Here is a 22742-nt window from a genome sequence, read left to right as displayed (position 1 = left end):
CCCAAGACGCTTGGGGCAGAGGGTATGTCTAGGTACCTGGAGCTCATTCTGAAAAGGAACTTGTTTGTGTCTGAAAACAAGTTTTATTTAAATAAGATGATAAATACATTACACAGAACACCAGTGACTTGTATTTGGCATGGCACTGGGCAGTCGTCGCTAGCAGGCTGTAAGCTTTCTGGCTGGTTACATGATGGGTATTTCAGTTTGAAATGTGTTCTCTCCTCAGAAGTTTAACTCTGCCAGGTTGGCTTAACATTCTGGTGTTCTTGGTTCGGACATCCCTTAGCTAGAGTATTTATGTCTGGCCACAAAGAATGAAGACCGAGGGGCAAACCAGATTTCCTATCACCTCCTTAGAGAGAAGTGACATGTCTGCCCACCTCGTCAGTCTCAGACACCAGATCTTGCTTTTGCTACCAAGGGCTCCCTCTAGTGGTACAGCTGCTGTGGCTGTCTTAGCCCATCCTCTCCCTCAGCTCCACAGAGGGCAGTGCAGGTGTTGATATTCTTAGGTCACGGAACTCTGAAGAGAAAGAGCCAGGGAGCTTCTGGCCAGATGTAGCCATCTGTGAATTTGTAGCCCTGGGCTTGGCTGAAACACCATATTATTGCTTTGTTTCAGGCTGGACACTGCCAGACACCCTCTGCTTGACCTCTGTTTAACTGAGGGACTTGAATCCCAGACAGCACGGCTTTTTTCAGTTTATTTCATGAAGGAGCTATTCTAGTCCAAGTTAAAAAGAAGCCCAAATTGATTACATTATCCAAGCTGTGGGCTTTTAAGCCTGTGACAGAAAAATCTGTTCCTAATGCCAAGTCTGGAAATGAGGACACTTCTATCTGCACCTAGAACAACAATGACAAAGGATGGAGGGGAGGAGAACCTAAAAGAGACTATCTTTCTGCAAACAGAATGGACCTGAGCAATTGGGTGGTTGACAGTCTAAGGAAAAAGCAACACAGTAACTAAAGCGGGAGCAGTCCCTTTAAATTCTCTCTTTCCTATTAAAATCACATAACCACACAGCAGAAGATAACCAAAATGGTAAATGTTTGAGAGCCTGAGATAGTTTATTCAGCATGAGAAACACTGTCTTGATATTGATGTTTTAATATCACACTCAGAGTTGAGTGGCTTGGGCAGTCAGGCAGCTTTGAAAATTTAAAATGTATACATGAAAAACTGTTCTGGATTTCTCAGGGGAAAAGTTAATCAGAAAAATAACATTATGGGGCACTGGTTGGCTCAGTTGGTTGAGCGTCCAACTTGTGCTCAGGTCATGATCTCACAGTTTGTGAGTTCAATCCCTGCATCAGGCTCACTGCTGTCAGCGCAGAGCCCGTTTTGGAGCCTCTGTCTCCCTCTCTCTCTCAAAAATAAATAAACACTTAAAAAAAAAAGAAAAGAAAAATAACATTACTATTGGCACCAATGTGATGACCCTCTTTGAGTTCAAAAGGGATGATTTCTGAAAAGATGGAGGCCCTATATGTTCCTGAATTTTAAGTCTACCCACAGACATCGTTGTTGGCATATTGTCAAAGTTATCCAGAACATCAGGCCAAAATTCACTTACATGGTGCCGTGCCCCCTTTAACTCTGGTCTGGCATGAGAAAGCCCGACATGGAAAGAGACCCCTCGAGAGAATGACTTTTTCCTCTTCAGGGAGCCGATCTTGCCCAGCGCATTATTTTGTGCTGACGGATATTTCTTAAAGGGTGCGCTGTGAACATGCACACGTTTTTGAATTATATAAGAAATCTGGATCGGTCTACAGAACACAGAAAAGGAGATGTAATGGAAATCAGATCCAGGCCTAAAATAAACTGAATACATGGGCTTCTCCTCTTCTGTTCCCTTTAGTTTGATTTCATAAGAAAATCTATATTTGGAAGGCGCTCTGAATGGACTATGTTGTAACAAGCAAACGCTTTTGATCATTCCCCCATGGTATGAAGAGGTGAAAGAAGCGGGGCCTCCGGGGGACTTCTTGGTCAAATGTTTCAAGGTTAAGGAGAATTTTCAAGGCTTACTTTTTCAGGTGGCAAAATTTTCCTGAGACATCTGAGGCATTATTAAAGAATGCAGATCTACACTGTAAAATGCTCCAGATATATTTAAGCACACTAAAGGAAATCAGTGGGGAGGGACCTAACCTTCGCATTAAAAATATCTTCATTCTTGTCTTCCATGGGCTGAACGGATAACTGTTGAAAACATTCATGAGAGAACATTTTCAAGAATGGGTAGCAGTGGAAAAAAAAAAAAACATGAAGAATTCTGGATGGCAGTTTACAGATTTGGAAGTGAAAGAACAGTTTTTTATATGGTCTGTTTTATGTCAGCCCTTTTGAAATATACTGGTTTGCAGTGTTTACATGATAGTGTTGAGGATACAGTATTTACATACTGTATATTGCCATAGTAAGCTTCATGGCTGAAGGAAGAAAAGCATTGAAGTTGTCAGCTGGAATTGCTGCCAGCTTTACCATTACAAGCTTTCTAATCCTGGGCAAGTAGCTGGCTTCTCTGAGCCTGCTTTTTCCATCGGTAAAAAGGAGTGTGTAGTCAGGATTACATGAAACACGCAAAATATATTATGGCTACTCAATAATATTCTATTTCTTCCCACCTTCTTTGAAAATACGTTGATTCATCCAGATGAAAATGTCTGAGCTTTGGGCTTTGAGTCTAAACAATAAAAATTCATCAGTTACCGTGAGTGGCCTGATTAAAGGGAACACCCCATTTGTGTTGCAAACAAAGGAAAATTACTTGGGATGCATTCTTTTTCAACATATTATTTGGTGACACTTCTTTGGCTACAGGAGTGGTGTTTTTGTTATTCTAAGATTGAAAATTAATCTTTGTTTTAAAAACAAGATTCTGCAATCTTTCACAATTTCTTAAAGCTACATTTCCTTGTTCTCCTGTCTTACTATTCAAGTGTTGGTACATTTGATGGAAAAAAGTCTCATGTAAGAAGTTGCAACAAAAGGGACGCCTGGGTGGCTTAGGTGGTTAAGTGTCTGACTTCAGCTCAGGTCATAATCTCGAAGTTCATGGGTTCAAGCTCCACATCAGGCTCTGTGCTGACAGCTCAGAGCCTGGAGTCTGCTTCGGATTCTGTGTCTCTCTCTCTCTCTCTGCCCCTCCCTTATTCATGCTCCATCTCTGTCTCTCTCCAAAATGAATAAACATCAGAAAAAAAACAACAACAACAACAAAAACGAAGTTGCAACAAAAGATGGAATGGGATATAGGTATACTAAAAAAGGCTCAAGTTAAATAGAGAACCAAAGGGCGCCTGGGTGGCTCAGTTAGTTAAGCATTTGACTCTTGATTGTGGCTCAGATCGTGATCTCACAGTCGTGAGATCGAGCCTCGCGTTGGGCTCTGGGCTCTGCGCTGGGCATGGAGGCTGCTTAAGATTCTCTTTCTCCCTCTCCTTCTCCCCCTCCCTGCTCTCTCACTCTCTCAAAGCAAACAAACAAAACAAAACACCCTGGGAGCCTAAGAAGTGTGAAGCGAACACCCTTTTGATGTTAGCAGTATTGAGTACAGATGAGGCCAGATGGATGCTTCTAGACTGCAATCCACAGACGGTCTTATATTTTAAGTCTGGGTTCCTGCCAGAGATGCTCATTCTGATAACAAGATGAAAACACTTCTCAAGAAATCCTACATGTGAAATTCAAATACCAAAGGTTCTTATCACCTCGGGGCCTACCTATCCTCTGTGTGGCCTGGCACTCCTATTTCCATTGTTCTCGCCGCCTTCTGTTCCAAAGCTATCACGGTTGAACACTGTATGCAGAGAGTGTCCTTAGCGTAGGGGAAGAGTATCCTCTGAATTACTCCAGGCAGCACCAAGCTCAATGCAGTGCCAGAAATGGATACATTATACTCCACAAGATGTGTGATTAGTCAATAGAGAGAAAAAAAGTCACACACACTGCCGTCTTCCACAAAAAAGGAGAGCATGCTATTGTAGAAATGATGATACCATGTGAAAAGGTTAATCATAGTCTGGCAATTGCAGTGTTGGATGCAAACCTACTTTTGCTGAGGCTGTGAGTTTCCTTGATTAGAAGCCCTGTTCCCTGCTGGGACCTTCTCCAGCACCAAGACATCTTGGTCATGTTCTTTAAGTCTGACTGTATTCGCCTCAACGTCCTGCAAATACAAATTACACCACATACAGATGCTGCTGTTTTCTCAGACAATGAAAAAAATTTCAAATGCTTCAGAAACTCATTTGGTGCTTGTGATGCTAATTGTTGCATCTACAAATTAAGTCATTTTCAAAGTCAGGGCTGGAATGGTCAGAGATAGGACCAGATGAGGTTTGAGACATATGGTTTTAAAACTCTGCTTTTACCCCAGATTCAGAAAAACAACCGAGTGGAGAGGAGTGTGGTTGTACTGTGAGAAACCTTTCAGAGAGAGTGGCATAACGGGAAGAGAGGGGAGCAAGTACTCTTATCCTTAGAAAAATATGTGGCTTTCTTCTGAGGGCGTGTCATTTTCATAGGCATGCACCTTTTCTCTCTCATCAAAAGATTCTGTTTGTTTTTTTTAAAAAATCAGCTGGAGGGGCACCTGGGTGGTTCAGTTGGTTAAGCGTCTGACTTTGGCTCAGGTCCTCGTCTCACGGTTCATGAGTTTGAGCCCCACATTGGGCTCTGTGCTGATAGCTCAGAGCCTGGAGCCTGCTTCGGATTCTGTGTCTCCCTCTCTCTCTGCCCCTTCCCCACTCATGCTCTGTCTCTGTCTCTCTCAAAAATAAATAAACATTAAAAAAATCAGTTTGAAATGTGTTAAAAACATTTTTCAGTTATTTTGAATAATTTTATAAACCGTATCAATGATAATGATCCTAACCTGATTCTTTCCAAGCATTTTTTTTGGCTAAGTGTAAACTCCTTGTGTGTAAACTTCAAAGAGTTACTAAAGTTTACCTCTAAATTTCAATGTCACTTGAACAATTAAATTAAAAATCTTGACAGACTTTTTTTCATCATTTGGTCCCCATTTTAAAAGAGATAAGTCAAATTCCGTGAGGCATTTTTTTTTTCTATATTATTCAATGGTATAATTTTAAATGTAACTTTTTTGCATTAAGGGAACACATTTCTAAGACAAACTTTGTTGTCAGAATCTTGTCCCCAAAGGCAAAGGCTTAAGGCCCTGTGAGAATAGGTGTTCATACATAAGGAACGGAGAATGATATTGTGAAGCATCATTAAGTAAGGCTGAACGTACCAGTAACTGCATTTAGAACTTCAGGGTAGGATAGAGAAAGATGCTAAGGCTGGGAGAGACAGAGAAGAGAGTGTGCTCAGGTAGAAAAAGAGCAAAATGACCCTAGAGGAAACAGTCTCCCAGAGTGAACTCAAGCTGGGGCAGGCTGGACTGCAGGCCACCTGAGAGGTCAGGGCTGACGGGACACTGTCATCTTCCCTGGTAGTCCACAGACAGTCTTTCTAGGGGTTGTGTGTGTGGGAAGACAAGGGACCATCTCTTCTCAACCTCACCCACTCTCACAAATACTTTATTGAACAAGCTTTGAGTAGGCCCATCTGCAGAGCCAACTTTAAGTGCAATTTCATGTCTCTGTCACCCCAGGTATTCTTCGCCTACCCGCTAAAGTCTGAAATTCCTTTAGTATGAATCAAATTGACATGGAGCACTTGGCAATGCTTGATTGGAGTAACCATGGGTGACGTTAATTCCCACTAAAATGTAATCACTCAATAAGTGAGGAGAGGATGTGATGATACAGGAAAGCTTCAGATTTGGGAAGACATTGGAGGTGGAGACTAAGAAAGTCTAGGATGGAGAAAGACCTGGGGAGTGAGGTAGGAAAGGACACAAAAGGGCAAGCCTAGAATTGCCAAAGAGAAATGGCTCAGACTTTGGCATTTGGCCAAGGCAGTCCCTAGATTTTTTTTTTTTTTTTTTAATTCTCATGGGCCAGTATGGGTGTGTCCAATTATTTGGTGTGGCACACGTGCCATGTTGGCAGCTTTACTGGAATATCACCCTTGGATCCCAGAACGCACACCAGCACACTGAACATACCAGGTTTAGAACCAAGGCTCTTTGTTCCTAGAGCATTCAGTAGTCACAGTACCGCTCAGTTAATACCACACTCTGATCTTTGCTGGTCTGGCAAAAGGAAAAATGGGATACTTCTCAGCCACACTGCCTTGGACTCACCCTCAGGATCCGGTTGAAATCCTCCTTGTCCACTCTTAAGAAATGGCAATTATCTTCTCGCAAGACGATAGAAGCAGCTCTTGGGGCATCGTTCACTAGTGCTAACTTGCCAAAGTCATCTCCCTCATGCAGGGTACAGACCACACCCTGGAGGGAGCAGAACATTCAGATGAACAGGATCCCTGAATCTGAGCAGACACCAACTCACCTTATGCCACAAGACCCCCTTTACCCAAAACACTGTATATATAAATGGACTGCGCCAGGGATGCCAAAGGAGAATTGCAGAATTAGATTATAATGTTTTATTTTTCTTTCATTTAGTAATATGGGCTATGGCCTAACTAAAATGTACACATTTAATGTATTTATTTTAAATTGATACATCTATAAGGAGATGAGCCCCAGAAAGTTCAATTCGAATGAGTATAATAATTTAGATAATCTGTGACTGGAGATGCTGTAATGTCTTTTCTACACCGAGTAACAATGTTGTTGCAGGTTTAATTGTAGCACTTCCATACTTAGAGCCACACTAGTAAATGGAGCATAATAAAGTTTCACAAAGAAAAAGATATATATACCTTGCCATAAATGACTACATTCACTGATCCTTTTAGAATAATGTACCAGGAGGTGCCTTCTTCCCCCTGGTTAAACACTAGACACAAAAAGATGAAAAGACTTATGACAAGAATAGAAGTACATCAATATAAATTACAGCTTATCAAATCATCATTTTTAAGTCCCCAGAATTATACATTTACTCCAGAAGGAAAAAAAAAGTCACTGGCAAATACTAACTTATTCAGGTGGAATGGTATTTCCTTTTCTATAAAACACGAAAGGAACATAGATACCACGCTACTTGCTAGGCTCTAAAAGGTATGGATTTACTATTGAGCCATGTGCCAGCAATCCATTTCTTAAAGCGATAAATACACTTTCCCCCACAGTCCATCAAAACTTATTACGCTATTGAAAATAGTTTTTAGGGGCGCCTGGGTGGCGCAGTCGGTTGAGCATCCGACTTCAGCCAGGTCACGATCTCGCGGTCCGTGAGTTCGAGCCCCGCGTCGGGCTCCGGGCTGACGGCTCAGAGCCTGGAGCCTGTTTCCGATTCTGTGTCTCCCTCTCTCTCTGCCCCTCCCCCGTTCATGCTCTGTCTCTCTCTGTCCCAAAAATAAATAAAAAATTATTTTGAAAAAAATATTTTGAATAAAAATTTCAAAAAAATATTTTGAAAAAAAATTTAAAAAAAAAAGAAAATAGCTTTTAAAAGTAATCTTCACACTAGTGTGTGAAGTTTGAAAACGTGCAAATCAGCACTACATACTGTTTATGGATACGTGTCTATATGTTACTAAAAAATGAGTTGTGATAACACTCACTGCACATAGGGTAGGAATTACCTTGGGGAGGGAAAGAAAACAATGAGATAAAGGAAGGAACAAGAGGGCTTTGTTTGTATCTATAATTTCATTCTTTAGAAAATATGAAAAGATAGTATCATGTCCGGGTTTGATGAAGATAAAAAAAGTTGCTGGTAATAATCTCTATTTTTTTTGTTGGAAATACTTAAATATTTCTAATAAAATGAAAACAATCAGTAAGTCTGAATGAAAAAAAATAAATGAGAAGTTAAGTCATCAGTGATGATAAAAATTAAAAATCTTAAAGTGAACCATTAAAATGTAAAGAGAAAACATTCTTCCTAAAATTAATATCCATATTAGAAATACCACTACTGATGACTGGAAGTAAAACATTTTGAAATGTAATCTTTATGACATTTTTTGCTTTTATGATTCATGTTCCTGCTTCTTTGACTAACACAGTCTGAAGAAAGAACAAGATTTTCCAAAGAACCTCTCTTGAAAAGTTAACAGGTGTCCATTTAAAAAAGCGTCTTATGTTTCACTCAATTTAAAAAGTGTCAGTTTAAATGGAACGGACGTTTTTCTTTATTGCAGAACTTTGAGAACCTTAGTATGCTCAGGTGTCTTCTGACTCTCCAAGGGAGATTAGAGAAAGCGGCCTTGAGTAGACCAGGAGCCACGTTTACCAAGAAGGATTTTGTAGAACTTGAGGATAAGGATGGCTTAAACGATTCTGTTCACATTTACTAATATCAAATTGGAACATCTTGCTTCCAAATGCCCTCACAGAACTAAACAAGTTGGGTTCTGAAGAGATAAGAATATATTAGCCCTGCATTGGTATTTGGGGCAAAGAGTTTCTCTCGGGCTCAGAACTGGTAGAGCAAGTGAGAGAAGAAAAACCAAGCAGGGCGATTTGTCACTCTAACTAGGGATCTGGAGAGACAGACTTGTTCTCTGAAAATCAAATTGAAGTGAAGCTGCGTGAAAAGGTCCTTGTAGGGTCCTTCCTGAAGAGCAGTGACTTCACCGCACCCTCTTTAAATACTGCCTTGAGTCAGCAGGGAGCCAGTGGAGACTCAGGCTGCCAACTGCTACCAAGCTGGTACCAGAAAACCCTAGGGCAGCATAATAACAGGCACATGCTGGGAATAGTCGCGAGGCTCGAGAAACCGAACTGCCACATCATGTCCTTCCAGGTCTGACCTGGCCCCCCAAGAAGGAAAGCATTTGCAGTCAGGTTCCCATGGCATATGCTCTTGAGAAGCTCGCCAGGCACAACGTCCCATTACATCACTTACACACGGTTCCTCCTTTGGCATGAGACTCAAAAATGAGAACACCTGCTAACTCTCGTTTCACCTAGAAGAAAAAGAGAAAGAATTGGGAAAGGCCAGATTGGGGGGTGGGGTGGGACTTGTTCTCCTGAGCAGTGCTGAATGTACCCTTCTGTTCACACAGCCATTTCCCACTTCGCTAGCTGCTAGTCTCGTCTAGAACCACTTTCACCAAATTTGCCACTAGATTCACTTATTTTTGGGAGAGCATAAGCAGGGGAGGGGCAGAGAGAGGGGGACAGAGGATCCAAAGCAGGCTCTGCACTGATAGGCTGACAGCTTGATGCGGGGCTCAAACTCATCAACCGTGAGATCATGACCTAAGCTGAAGTCGACGCTCAACTGACTGAGCCACCCAGGTGCCCCTACCACTAGATTAGTAAGGCTCTGACAAAAGCTATCTTATAAGGTAATTCATTCAAAACAGTCTCCCCAGAAACCATTTAAAACGTGGCTTCACATGTATGAACTAGCTAATTTCTCTGCCAGTCTTCCATCTTGGGTGAGAATATCATCGGACCCTGCTGCTATGAGAGGCTCTTCCTTGCATCACACATACTACATCACCACACACACACTGGAAAATTCAAATGAAACTTCAATGTGCAGGCAGATTTATATTCCTACATAGCTAATTGTTTTAAAATCCTAAATTATGGTTGCAAATCTTGGCTCTAATTCCCTAAGAACAAAGTGACCTCAGTATTTCCCCCAGTGCCTGGGTACCTGGGGTGTGAGCTAGAGGAGGAGACTCCCCATAGTCCTTTCAATTCCACCACTCTGAGCAAGTCACAGCAGGGGCGTGCTGGGGACCTGGAGTGCAGGCAGGGAAAAGGAGTCTCCCCTCACTTCTGTCTACAGCATGAGCTCATGATACCTACAAGGTGCAGGGGCACCCCAGCTGAGGCGCCCAGGCACTAGACCTATCCCCACCTCCCACGGACAGAGTGAGGATGACAAGGGCAGTGGTATGTGGGAAGGGTGGCTGGGCTAGACTACACCCCTGAATGCCCTATGTAGGTAGGTGAGCAAGCTTCTGGACCCACAGTAGTGCAGCAGGAGAAGGATGGGAAGGCAGCTCCATCTGAGTTGAAGGGGGAGGGTTTGGAGCCCTTCTGCTCGGAGCTGTGGCAAGTGCCTCATTGCTCTCGGCAGAGACCTGACCTCTGCCCCCAGAGAAAGGACCACAGACATTGCTACCATGCATGTGGTAGCATAATGCCAGCAAGTAAGCTGGGAATGATAGGCAAATTAGGTATGTAGATATTGCTGAGGGGCCTCAGAATATGATCTGTGAATATTGAAGCAACTTCTATTTACTATTATTATTGAATTATTAACATATAGGAGACTTGTGCTACCTGGAAAACACATTCCTGTATTTCTTCTATAGGAGGATGTATTTCTGTCCCTATTCAGAGCCAAATTTCTGTCCACTGCCTTCCTAAATAACTTCATCACATAAAAGTTCAGAGTCAGACATAGCCATTGGGCCATTTTTCACTAATGGGCCCTGCTACTGTGTCCTAACATATCTGAGGCAATGTTTCCTTGAACCTTCTGCTTCCTTCTCCATAGGGCAGCAAACCTGGGCAAAGCCGGCCCTGTGGGCCAAGACAGGCCATCTTGATTTTCCTCCTTCCTCTATATTTCATGGAAGGGTCTCAGAGTTCCCCTTAAGGTCTGGATCTCTTGTCAAAGTGTACAGATTCCAAGATTCAGGTTTTGAAGAATGAAGTACATTTTCCAGTCTTACTCACTCGCTCATACTGCTTCAGGGTTTAGGGCACATGAACAACTACTAACAACATGGTAGCACTTGATCCCATTTGGGGACTATTCTTGAGTGTAACTTCCTTTATGTCTCATGAGAGAGAGTAGGCATGATTTATGACGAATTCAGGCATTCCTTCACCACCACCCCCATGCCAAAATACACTCCTTCATTGCTAACAGTGCATTCAACACCTCCCCCTCCCGAGCATGCTCAACAAGGAGACGACCTACTGTTGTAGAAAGATGGGATAAGGCCTTAATGTGAATGAGCTCTTCATAGATAATCTCTAGGTCATCCACGGTCCTCTGGCCAGGTCTACAAAGAAAAAAGTAAGAAGAAAACAAAGAAAAAAAAGTCATCACAAAAGCTTGAGATATAGAAATGGATTCAGTAATGTGTTTAGGGATTTCCTAGGAGAAATCTCTATGACAAGACTTTGACAGAAGAAGAGATCCTGCCATTAGAACCCCTAAAGGGATTTTTGAATTGAATGTGTTCCTTGATGGAAGAATGTGCATAGTCCTCTTCCCTTCCAATCTGAGGGAGGAACATCTCCACTCACATTGTAGTTGGCTAACTTATCTCTCACTCTGTAGATGATTGCTCTAAAAAATTGCTTGTCATTACCATCAGAATCAGTAACTGCAAAACTTGTCTTTTAACGCAACTAGGAACAATTGATTTCACTAGCTGGATGACTGATCCAAATTCCTTGGGATCCTGTGTGATGTCTTAGCCTAACAGAATAATGTTGCTGTTACTATTGTTTCGGATGATGTAATATGTTTCTAGACAGGACTCAAATAGAGGATTAATGTAGACTCAACATTTTCTTACTTATCCCTGAAAAAGTGAGGGCATGAGATGAGCAGAAAGCAAACAGCAGTGTCTAGGATTAGTACTAAAGGGAAAGAAGGAAGGTACACACTCTCATTTCCCCAAATCTGTTCCATGGATGACAGCTCTTTCGTGAGATGTCAATCAGTGTATGGGTTTTTTTTTCTATAAATTATGTTTTTTTATATAAATTGTTTTAAACTAGTATCCAACAGCCTACCTTTGAGGATAGAATATGGAAGTGTTATGGACGTTTTGGCATGGGAGGACTGAGTGGATTCCTAACCATCTTTAATGTGTGTGACTATTCTGGAATCACTAGTAGTGTTCAATTACACACCAATGATAATCAATACGATTGATCAGTAATTTGGGTGTTCTATTGCTCCCTGCAATATAAGGAACCCTGGCTAATGAGTTTTTGAAACTTTAAAACAAACAAAGGGGTGATCAAATCTCAAAGAGCTATGTGGAAGGACAGGCAGCTTTTACTTTCCACTAACTGTTGCAATCATGTATGTTACCTATTCTGTAACCATCAGTCTGTTTTCTGTATTTTGTCCTGAAATTCCAACAATTTATGATATTACTCAATGTTACTGTATGTTAAACATTTAAACCTTAATGAGCTACTGATGGTATTTCATCCTTAATTGCATTACATTTTAAAAAGTGTTCCTTTGTCGGATAAATTTGGGTGTGTTGGAGTACGGAACACAGCACTGGATTTTGAGTATGCAGATCAAGTTTTAACCTCAGTGCAGCCACTCAGCAGCTATGCGGCATCAGTCTCAGTCTCATCTGCAAACTGAGGACGATACCTTCCTGAGAGAGACGCGAGGGCCAAGAAAGTAGCGAATGTGAAGGTGTTTGCATATTTAAGTGGGAAAAAAAATAGCAAAGTGATTTTCAAAGCTCAAACCCTTGTTTAAGAAGTTTTAAACAGGGGCACCTGGGTGGCTCAGTCAGTTAAGTGTCTGACTTCAGCTCAGGTCATGATCTCACGGTTGGTGGGTTCGAGCCCTGCATTGGGCTCTCAGCTGACAGCTCAGAGCCTGGAGCCTGCTTTGGATTCTGTGTCTCCTTCTCTCTCTATCCCTCCCCCACTCATGCTCTGTCTCTCTCTCTCTCTCAAAAATGACCATTAAAAAAATTTTTTAAAAATAAGGTAAACAAACAGATAAAGTATATATACTATCACAGATAAAGTATAACATGTGGGCCAGCAAATTACATCTAAAACTAAGTCATTGGATAAGCAGTTTGAGCAATCAAAACTCAATTGTGAATATCCTGAAATAGTTGATTGGGTTAAATAATTTTGCTGCCATATTATATATCATGTAGGGAGTTGATCGAGTGGGACTAACTGGAGGAAGAAAGCTCTATGCATACCTTGCACATTACCTTCTCAAGGGCAGCTTTGATGCGAACAAAAGAATATGGTATCTTTCTCTTGTAGCATCAACAGAGGATGTTTCCTAATCCTGACTATTCAAAGGGACATGTACTAAATCCGTGACCCAGGGGGATGCCAGCCAGCTTTACCTCCTGTGAAGGATCACCACTGAAGGACACAGCTGTGCACCAATCCAGTGCTTCAGGGCAGATCTCAGACAGTATGGGACCCAAAGATACCAAAGAAAAAACTATGGCCATGGGGGCTCTAAAGGAGCCAGCCCTTCTTAGTAAGGGGCCTAATCTACTACTTGACTTAGACATGGGGATTTTGAAACTGGGACCCTTGGAGATTTAAAAGTCAATTGAATCACCCCAGCTGATCTACCACGATAGAGGCAGCTAATGTGAAAGTCTCAGGTAGGCATAATAGGATTATGGCTCTTCAGCATGAGGAGCGGCCCTGCTGTTCCTGCTACTTGACATCAGCTGCAAATAGCATGGACCGTCCTAGAAGCTTGGCTAAAAGGGAAAACAGTTGCCAAGTCTCATTCTCACCTCCATGGGGAGGAAGAAAACTCAGCTGGGAAAAGAAAAGGTTAGAATTTATCTCTAAAAATCTTGACAGATTCAAAGTTGGAAATCCATTCATTGTGGAAATCCAAATCAATGTGAAATCCATTCTGATCAACTCTTATGGCATTAGAATCTATAAATCCTATTATATTAAAACTGATTGTGTATGCCAACTATACTTTGATAAAAAATAAAATGAAGGGGCTCCTGGGCTCAGTCGTTTGAGCGTCTGACTCTTGACTTTGGGTCACGTCATGATCCCAGGGTCGTGGGATCGAGCCCTATGTCTTAGGATTCTTTCTCTCCCTCCACCCCTCTCTCCCGTTCATGTTCTCTAAGATGAAAAAAAAAAAAAATGAAAATGATTATATTTCATCCAAGAGTTAAAACATATAATGAAGAGCTGTCCAGTCCTCAATGCAGCATATTGCAAATTTGACGCAGTGGTTCAAGGTTGCCCTGTGAGTCACGCTAGGTCATCTTAGGACCTGCATCAGAGTGTGGGAGAGGAGAAGTGAAGACAGTGACTCTGAAGAATTTCTGAAATCTCTTCACCGCCCTGCTGCCCCACACAACTGAGCACTGCCTGGAGCTCCACTTACCCCTTTCCCTCCCCGCCACTTACCACCCCCGTCCCCCGCCCCCCCCAATTACTTCCCAGTGTCTTCTCTGGTCTGTTATTCTTTTGTTTACTGCCATTAGCTCTGTGCTCAGTGTGTTCTACCTTCTCTCCCTGGGGAAAAAGACAAAAAAACCCACCTTTCATCTATGTAATGCTGACACCTAAATCTTTATCTCCAAACAGACTTCGTTCCTGAGCTCCCAGAGTTTTCTGGCCACCTCCATCTCCTCCTAGATAAGCCATAGGCACTACAAGTGCTCCCTCATCATCACACAAGGATCTGTGAAGCCAGATCTCAATCTCCCACATCTTCCAGACACATTCATCTGCCCTCTCTTCACACCTTACCTCATGGCTCTGCTCTCTGCTCCAGCCATACCAGACATCTCTGTATCCCTCCAAAATGCTAGGCTTTCTCGTGTCTCCAAGACTTTCCACATGCTCTTTTCTTTGCTATATCTTTTTCTGCTGCAAGCCCAACTCAGATGTCATCTCTCCCAGCTAAAATTGGTTGTTCAACCCTTATTCTTCCATGGCACATGGTCCTGCTGCTGTGGTGATTACAACATACTGTGAAGAATGCTCTTTGTTTAAATATCCATAACTCTAGTCTGCTCTTCTCAAGAGAAGCAGCATCTGGTAGTGCAAAGGGCACTGGATTGGAAGCAGAAACTGGACTGGAGATCTAAATCAGGAACTTCCTAGGTATGTGATTGGTGTAATGCCTTGTTTCTGCATCTGTAAAATGGGAATAATTAATACGATTGTCATAAAGATCACAGGAGTTAATATAAGCAAAGTATTGATATATTGGAAATAGAGCACAAGTGCAGGATGGCATTATCACCAGGGTGGATGTTCAATATGAATGAAGACACACGTTCCTACAATTCATGCTGAACTGAGGGTCTACCCAAGGGAGAAGGCAGCAGTATTATGGACCAGTTCTTGTTCTGTGCCCAAGGGAAATGGGGACTTATGCTCTGCCATCCTTCCTATCAAAGGTCAGGTAAGATGACGTGCCCATGACACAACTCACTTTTGATATGGCACACGTTTGTGTCATGGCAAATAGTTCATCAATAATGGAGGAAGGAGATAGGGTGAAAATATTGAACCTCATCTCTTACTCCAAATCCCATAAAATGATAGAAAAGACATACTTTCTATAGGATTATAGATTTTATTCATCCAGCTGTGAGGAAGAAATTACCACGTTAGACCAGCTGAAGTCACTCAGTAGAACTAAATCAAGATCAGTGGCAGCTTGGACAGAGGTGACCACCCAAGACCAAGTAGCACCTGTGGGGCTCAGCCCTTTTATGGCCTTATTTTTATCTACCATGCTAACGATCTGATTGGAAAGGTATTTTATACAATTTTTAAATGTTCATTTTTGAGAGAGAATGAGAGAGAGCATGGGCAGGAGGGGGGTAGAAAGAGAGGGAGACAGAATCCCAAGCAGGCTCCGCACCAGCAGCGCAAAGCCTGATGCAGGTCTTGAACCCACAAACTGTGAGATCATGACCTGAGCCGAAGTCGGATGCTCAACCGACTGAGCCACCAGGCACCCCTGGAAAGGTATTTTAAAATCCAAAACAGCACTGAAAACAAACAAGCATCACCATCACCACAAACCACATAATAGTACTATGGGCAGACAGAGTTTTAGGAATTCTTGGGTGACAGAGAACAGATAGGGATAAAACGTGTGAGAATGACTGGAAGGGGCCACAGCTCAATATTCGCAGAAAACCACCACAGGAGGAAGACAGCAGATGAGATAAGGGCAGGACAGGGTCAGAGTGGTTCATCAAAAGACTGCTTCTTTCGGGTCAGTGGCCTCTTTTCCCAGGCCCCACAGTGAGCAGTGGGCAGTGGCAGAGTTTACTGCCAGGTTAAACCTTGAGACCTGCTCTCTAAAACATTCCCCGGGAGAAGCCTGAGAGAGAAGCCCTGGGCCCTCCTGCCGGACACAGAGGAGAAAAAGGAGTAGCAGCTCTCCCAGGAGCAAAATACCCAGAAAGGCCCCATTCCTGGGAAATCCTCCTTAGTTTGGCAACTAGTGGGAGGAAGAGGGGTGGCTTCAGCTTGCCTGCTCCCCCACGTGCCTCTCACAAAGCAAAGCCTGCCAGGAAACATGGCCTCCGCTGCCTTCAGGGGCAGCTCTGATGGGGATGCAGACCACACCTACACAGAAATCCATGTGGCGGCTTATTCTACCCCCTGGTTCCCCATTCAGCAAAAGCCACTCCGGAGAAGTAAACACTTCCCTGGGGACTTGCTGGGTGCTGTGGAGAAACCCATGGCAGCTGTTTGAAACAGGATGGAACAAAGCTTAAAAACAGTTTAGTCTCCGAGTCCTAAATAACATTCAAAATGAAAGGGAAAAAAAAGAAAAGAAAGCTACAATCCTGTGGTCTAAAGCGGTCAATGTAATCACGGGGCAGGCCACAGTTATTTGGCAATCCACCCAGGTAGCAGTGAACTTTTTGGTTCTGTTTACAGCCAATGTTTTAATGAGGTGAGAGAAGCTAGGACTGCAAGGTGTGAGGGGACTTACTCTAAAAAATGAGTATATTCAGTCAACAAAGCAATAAAAGCATTTGTGAGAGGTTTGCCACAAGCAAACTCACTGATGTTTCAGGGGGCCTTGACTTGTCGCTAGGACTGAAAGTTGAGGGAAGTCCCAGGGAGGAGGTCAGATGGAGCACGGGCAGCCAGCCTATGCCCACGAAGGTGGATCACAATCCGAGCCCCTCTCCTATCCCAGGTGGATCTTTGGGATTGTGGCAGCGATGACGGAAAGGCAGCCCAGCCTCTCCCAAGGCCGCCAGCTCGGAGCTGCTGTGCCATCTAGTGTCTCAGAGAAGATTCCCCTCTCTACTCAATCTTGATCTGCAGCTTTGCCCCAGTGGTGCCCCGGCACCCCCCGCCAAAGGGCACCTGATAACAACTAAAAGTGAGCCTTCCCCACCACAATCACTGAACAAAGTCACATTTTAAAAGCGGGTTTCTCATGGCAAACAGTGGCATTAAGCACCTCTCACGCTTTGGTCTTTACGGGGGTGACAGGGAAAAAATGGAGAAGAGGTCCTGCAAATCAGACCCCAGCCTGTTCAAACAGTAATGAAAGGGTCCCAAGGACTGAAGGCAATTTGGCTTTCAAGAGTCAAGGGAACACTGTGCCCCAAGCGGGAGGAGGGAACCCCATGCACCTTCACAGAGTAACCTACGAGGCTGGGGAAGTGAATTGACTCTCTGGCTGCTCTGAGTGGCAGCCGGTGAATGTACCTGGTCTTTACTTGTCCTTCTCCAGATGTCACAGGGAGAGATATTAGGCATCCCTGCTTCTTTACAAATCTGCGTGGTGCCACATTGATGTGGATTTGTCGGATCCTGCTGTGGAAAGGCCTAGTTTCTGCAGGGGATGCATTCTGGCAGCAATGTCTAGTTACAGACAAGATAATAAACGGGGATGGATGGAGAAGCAGTTTATACATTAAAGGATGGGAGGGCTCAGGTGATATTGGAAGCTGCTGGTAAATACAGTTTTATCAAGGAATTTATCAAGGTCAGAGACTGAGCTCCTCAGTTATTGGAACGTGGATAAAATGAGGGATTCGTCCAGACACCAAGCAGCACGTGGGCATGGCCAGTGGTAAAATATGCAGGTGAGAGAATAAATAAGCCATTCTTCTAGACCTGTCGTCTAGTAGACCTATTCTTGGTGCATGGGAAAAATACCCAGAAAAGTCAATGTTATAAATATCTAGTAAGCCATGGTCATGCTTCAAAATAAAGGAAATGCTTTATTATTTTTTTTCTGAGGGGTGGGGGTACGAATGCTTTATTTTTCTTGCAACACTCCACCTCATCCCACCTCACTGTCCTGCTTATAAGTCATTTCTCAAACGTGGTCATTTTCCAACACCCTTAAGATTGTGAGAGCTCACCTCTTTCCGCTTCCCTTAAAGGAAGTTTGGTTTTATTTCCCACCCTCTTGTGTAATAAACCAACAAAACGTGTTTCTTTTCTTTACCTCCCAGGATCCTTGCTTCTTAAGAGTTACATCTTCCATGTTAGAGATATTCCAGGAACCTGGTGACTGGACTTTTGCAGCGTCCTGTCCAGATCTCTCTGCTCACTTCTCTGCCACACCACCACCCCTTCACCTTATCTTTAACCCAGAAAAGAACATTTTAGGTTTATCGGATGCAATTAGGCATTTTTTAGTTCTGATAGCAAAGCCTGTACATCCCTATGTACATTCTTTCCTTTATATGTGAGGTTAGAAATGAACATTGTCCACCATTGCAGTAAAGGGCAGATGCTTTATGAATATTTGTGAGAAATGAAGTCACCCTCATCAGGACATGGGTAAGGAGCCATAATTAAGGCCCCTGAGTGCTAAGTGTTTTTAGGACAAAGTAATTTAAGGTTTTTCATGTTTAGAAATTGAATATGCCCAACATACTTCCAGCAAAAGTGGTTACTATGGGGACACACTAGAGGTTTAATATTAAACCTTTTAAAAGGTGCAAGTACAAATATTTTCCTGCAAAACATCTAAGCAGCAAGTTGAGAAAACAACAAATTTAGGTGGCATCAGAGAGTATAGCTACCTGCCTTCGTGCATGATGCATATAGATAATCAGATAGAAAATGCAAACAGTTTTTGAGGAGGTGCTATGTATACGCATTATTACTTTTTCCTTGCAAAAATTCATTCTTACTTTTTTTCTTTTTGCAAAAATTAATTCTTAATCAGGGACAGATGGACTACCTATATTTCTTTGGATTTCACTTCTTATTTAATAAACACACTAGAGAGGGTGAAGTTGCAACCTAATAGAGAAGACTGAATATTCTCCTTAAAAAAAAAAACAAAATGAAATTGGCTTTGGAGTAAGCAGACATGGACTCGGATCCTGGTTCAGCCACACATACTTCCATGTGATGTCAAGGAAAGCACTTGACATCTACTAAACTCAATTTCTTCAAATGTAATCGTGGATAATAACATAAGTCCTACTCATTCCATAGAGTGGTTTTGAGGTTCAAGGACATGATGTATATAAGGTCACTATGTAAACTATACAGTGTGATTCATACATTAATTATTAAGTTTTGTTTGTAATTCCGGCCAGTGGGTTGATGTGAATATTTTTCTAAGTAGATGACAACGCTTGTACTCCACTCAGGTCCATGAGGTCGTAATTGAGTAAGATGAGATTAGTCTGTCATAATTATTATATTTTTTTAAGATTATTTATTTATTTTGACAGAGAGAGACAGAGAGAGAGAGCATGCACAAGCAGGGGAGGGGCAGAGAGAAGGAGAGATAGAATCGGAAGCAGTCTCTGCGCGGTCAGTGCAGAGCCCGATGCGGGGCTCGAACTCACAAACTGTGACATCATGACTGAGCCAAGATCAAGAGTCGGATGCTTAACCGACTGAGCCACCCAGGCGCCCCTGTAATTATTATTTTTAAATCAAATACCCATGACGTCTTTCCTCACCAATGCTCTAAGAATAAACCCAGCAGGCCATTTTGAATCCTGTTTGGCTTGGGAAAGGTGATAGGCCACAGTAAAGAATACAGACTCCAGAGTCAGACAGACCTGCACCGGATCCTGAGTCCAACACTTTTGGGATAAACACAGGCAGGTGATTTAACCTATGCCTGTTTCCTAATCCATAAGATGGGGATGGTATTAATAACTACCTCACAGTTCTGTTGCAAGAACTGAATGAGATAATTGTTGAGCATAGTGCCTAGAATAGGTAAGCCCAATAAGTGTTGGCTGTGATTAAATATAATCGTATTTGTTTTTCCCTTTACAATCTCCTTGTGAAGCTGGGAGAGGGCAAGCCGGTATTACTAAACTCACCTTATAGTTTAAGAGATTTGTCATCTGGAGATGTTGGGTTCTTATTAGTGATTTGGTAAGATGAGAATCCAAGGCTCTGGAGCCCAGTCTTGCTTTCATTTTATTTGGCAGTTTCTTGGGTCAAATGCATGTATCTCAAATGCTGTCATTAAATTCTCAAAAAATAATTAATTTTAACCTCACAGAACTCAATATCTTGCATTGTGTCTTTAGTCTCAGCATTCTCTACAGACAGCAGAGAAACCTGCCGATTGCAAAGCGGACCATCCACACCTCTCTTTAATGTTCTTCAGTGGTGCCCCAGATGTCTATAAAATAATAGCCAGCGCATACAGAGTGCATAGCTGACCCCCCTCAATTAGACCTGGGCCTACCTCCCCAGCCACATTTACTAGCACTCTTGGTCTGGGCATTCATTCACTCTGAAACAGCTTATTGTTCCCTGCTGGAACTTTCCTGACATCTTTCTGGCCCCAATCCCACCTCTGCACTCCTGTCAGGCTGTTTTCTTTCTTTGTTCTGGCAAGAAGAACACTAAAATATTATTTTTGCTGCTGTTATAAAAGGGCTTGAGAATGAATTTAAACATCCAACAAGGACTAACTGAATGTATTAGAGACATTCAGAGGATAGCCTATTATACACCTCTTAAAAATCCCATCCTTGAAGAACATTTAAGGTTAAGAGAAAAAACCCACAATATATGGCCCTTTGTAGCAACGTGGATGGAACTGGAGAGTGTGATGCTAAGTGAAATAAGCCATACAGAGAAAGACAGATACCATATGTTTTCGCTTTTATGTGGATCCTGAGAAACTTAACAGGAACCCATGGGGGAGGGGAAGGAAAAAAAAATAAAGAGAGGTTAGAGTGGGAGAGAGCCAAAGCATAAGAGACTCTTAAAAACTGAGAGCAAGCTGAGGGTTGATGGGGGGTGGGAGGGAGAGGAGGGTAGGTGATGGGTATTGAAGAGGGCATCTTTTGGGATGAGCACTGGGTGTTGTATGGAAACCAATTTGACAATAAATTTCATATATTGAAAAAAACCCCACAATATATTACTAAGTGTAAAAAGTTAGGAATTTAAAAATAATAAGAAGGACAGGCACCAAAATGTTAACAATTATCTCTGGGAGATGTAATTGCAGGTGTTATTTATTTTTCTTTAACTCTTTTCAGTAGTTTCCAAATTTCTACAATGAACATATTGACTTTAACAATAGAAAGTCAGTAAAATCTTATAATGAACCCTACACTGTAAATGGGCAGCTGTATCCATCTTCTTCTCTCCCAAATCTGAATCTCAATGGCAGTGATCCAATGGCTGGCTTCATGTAAGCATGAGGGATAAGTAGTAAATTGTCTTTAGAGAGGAGAGGCAATAAACCCAAACCTAAGAAATGGACCTCTTAATGCCATCATTTCTTCTGGTAAATTCTATAAGCTTTCATTTAGGGCACAGCAATCTTTCCAGAAAAAAAAAAAAACAAACAAAAACAACAACAAGAAACCAAAACCAAAAACAAAAACAAAACAAAAACAAAACAAAACAAAAAAGGCAAAGTTTTGTCATGCAGTGAAAGAAAAGATTCACAGTGAATTTCTTATTTCATAGAGATTAGGATCTTTAAGTCATGTTTCTCTCTTTTTTTTTTTTCATATTTCTCTTTTCATCTGATTTGCATTTGAGGATGAATTTCATAGCTTTGAACATTTCTTAGCACATCCCAACAGAAATCAAAACCCTAGGAACCACTGACTTTAGGCTTGCTAATCTGGGATCCCCTGAAGAAGCAACTTTCCCTATAATTATCAGGATTTCAAATTTCACACCCTCAAAAACAGCTTGGACAGAATAAGACCCTATTAAAAGAGGCTCTACTAATTTAGAAAGAAATACATAGCCTCTCATATGCCCTCTAGAGCAAATGTGTGGAACAGCAGGTGGGAGCTATCTTAATGCAGCCAACTAACACCCCCACTCCCACCTGGTATTTTCTCCTATCATTTGATCATCTGAATTGTTTCCTTTTAAACTTATGCCCCATAGCATATGTTAGAAAATATTAGTTTATCATATGAAATAAATGAACTCAAGTTTCTGGCTTATTGGGAAGATTCCAGAATCTGCCAAGAATTCTTTTTGTTGATTCTCTTTCCCTTAGCTATGTATATTTTACATGTTTATATATTAAACATATATATATATATATATACTTATGTATATATATGTATATATATACATATATGTTATATATATATGTATTTATATATTATATATATGTAAATATATATATGTAAGTATATATATATTTTTTTTTTCCTTCTGGTCAAGCAAACTAACCTATCTCTTTCTGAACTACTTAAGCTTCTAGGCTTTAAGGGAATTCCCGAATTGCAGATCTACCTAGAACTAGATTTGGCAAATGGCATCTACTTCATTTGCCTCCCACTTCTAAGCTGGTTTCTGATAGACTATGCTAAACAGCGGGACATCATGTCTCACTTTTCTTGGAAGAAGAGGTTGAGAGGCATGTACAGCAAGAACCTTCTTTGTCTCTTTTTATCCAGCTAGCTGCAAGTTTATAACATTCTGCTTATCTGGTCACTCCACATCTTTTTGCCCATGGCCCCCTATCCAAAATATCTGCTCAAAGGTAAGCAGAAGGAACATTTCTATTGGCAAGGATCTCCA

General features: G+C 41.9%; 1 protein-coding gene across 11 annotated transcripts in view; it reads right to left on the bottom strand.

Moving 5' to 3' along the window:
* RAPGEF4 (Rap guanine nucleotide exchange factor 4) overlaps positions 1-22742 on the bottom strand; it is a 288036-nt gene that overhangs the window by 56859 nt on the left and 208435 nt on the right. For 9 of the 11 annotated variants that reach the window (XM_040475406.1, XM_040475407.1, XM_040475399.1 and 6 more), the window contains 5 exons: positions 10951-11035; positions 8908-8968; positions 6812-6888; positions 6228-6374; positions 4066-4181 (listed from right to left, as the gene is read on the bottom strand). In XM_040475406.1, the coding sequence (XP_040331340.1) occupies positions 4066-4181; positions 6228-6374; positions 6812-6888; positions 8908-8968; positions 10951-11035 (486 nt within the window). The remainder of the gene's footprint in view (positions 1-4065; positions 4182-6227; positions 6375-6811; positions 6889-8907; positions 8969-10950; positions 11036-22742) is intronic. The other 2 variants (XR_005790363.1, XM_040475408.1) reach the window with 1 other exon arrangement.

Source organism: Herpailurus yagouaroundi, unplaced genomic scaffold (genome assembly GCF_014898765.1).
Source record: "Herpailurus yagouaroundi ecotype Mexico unplaced genomic scaffold, PumYag 140, whole genome shotgun sequence".
In the NCBI taxonomy this organism is placed as follows: Eukaryota; Metazoa; Chordata; class Mammalia; order Carnivora; family Felidae; genus Herpailurus; species Herpailurus yagouaroundi.
The sequence above is the reverse complement of the archived record's forward strand: the minus strand, read 5'-3'. Positions and strand labels throughout refer to the sequence as shown.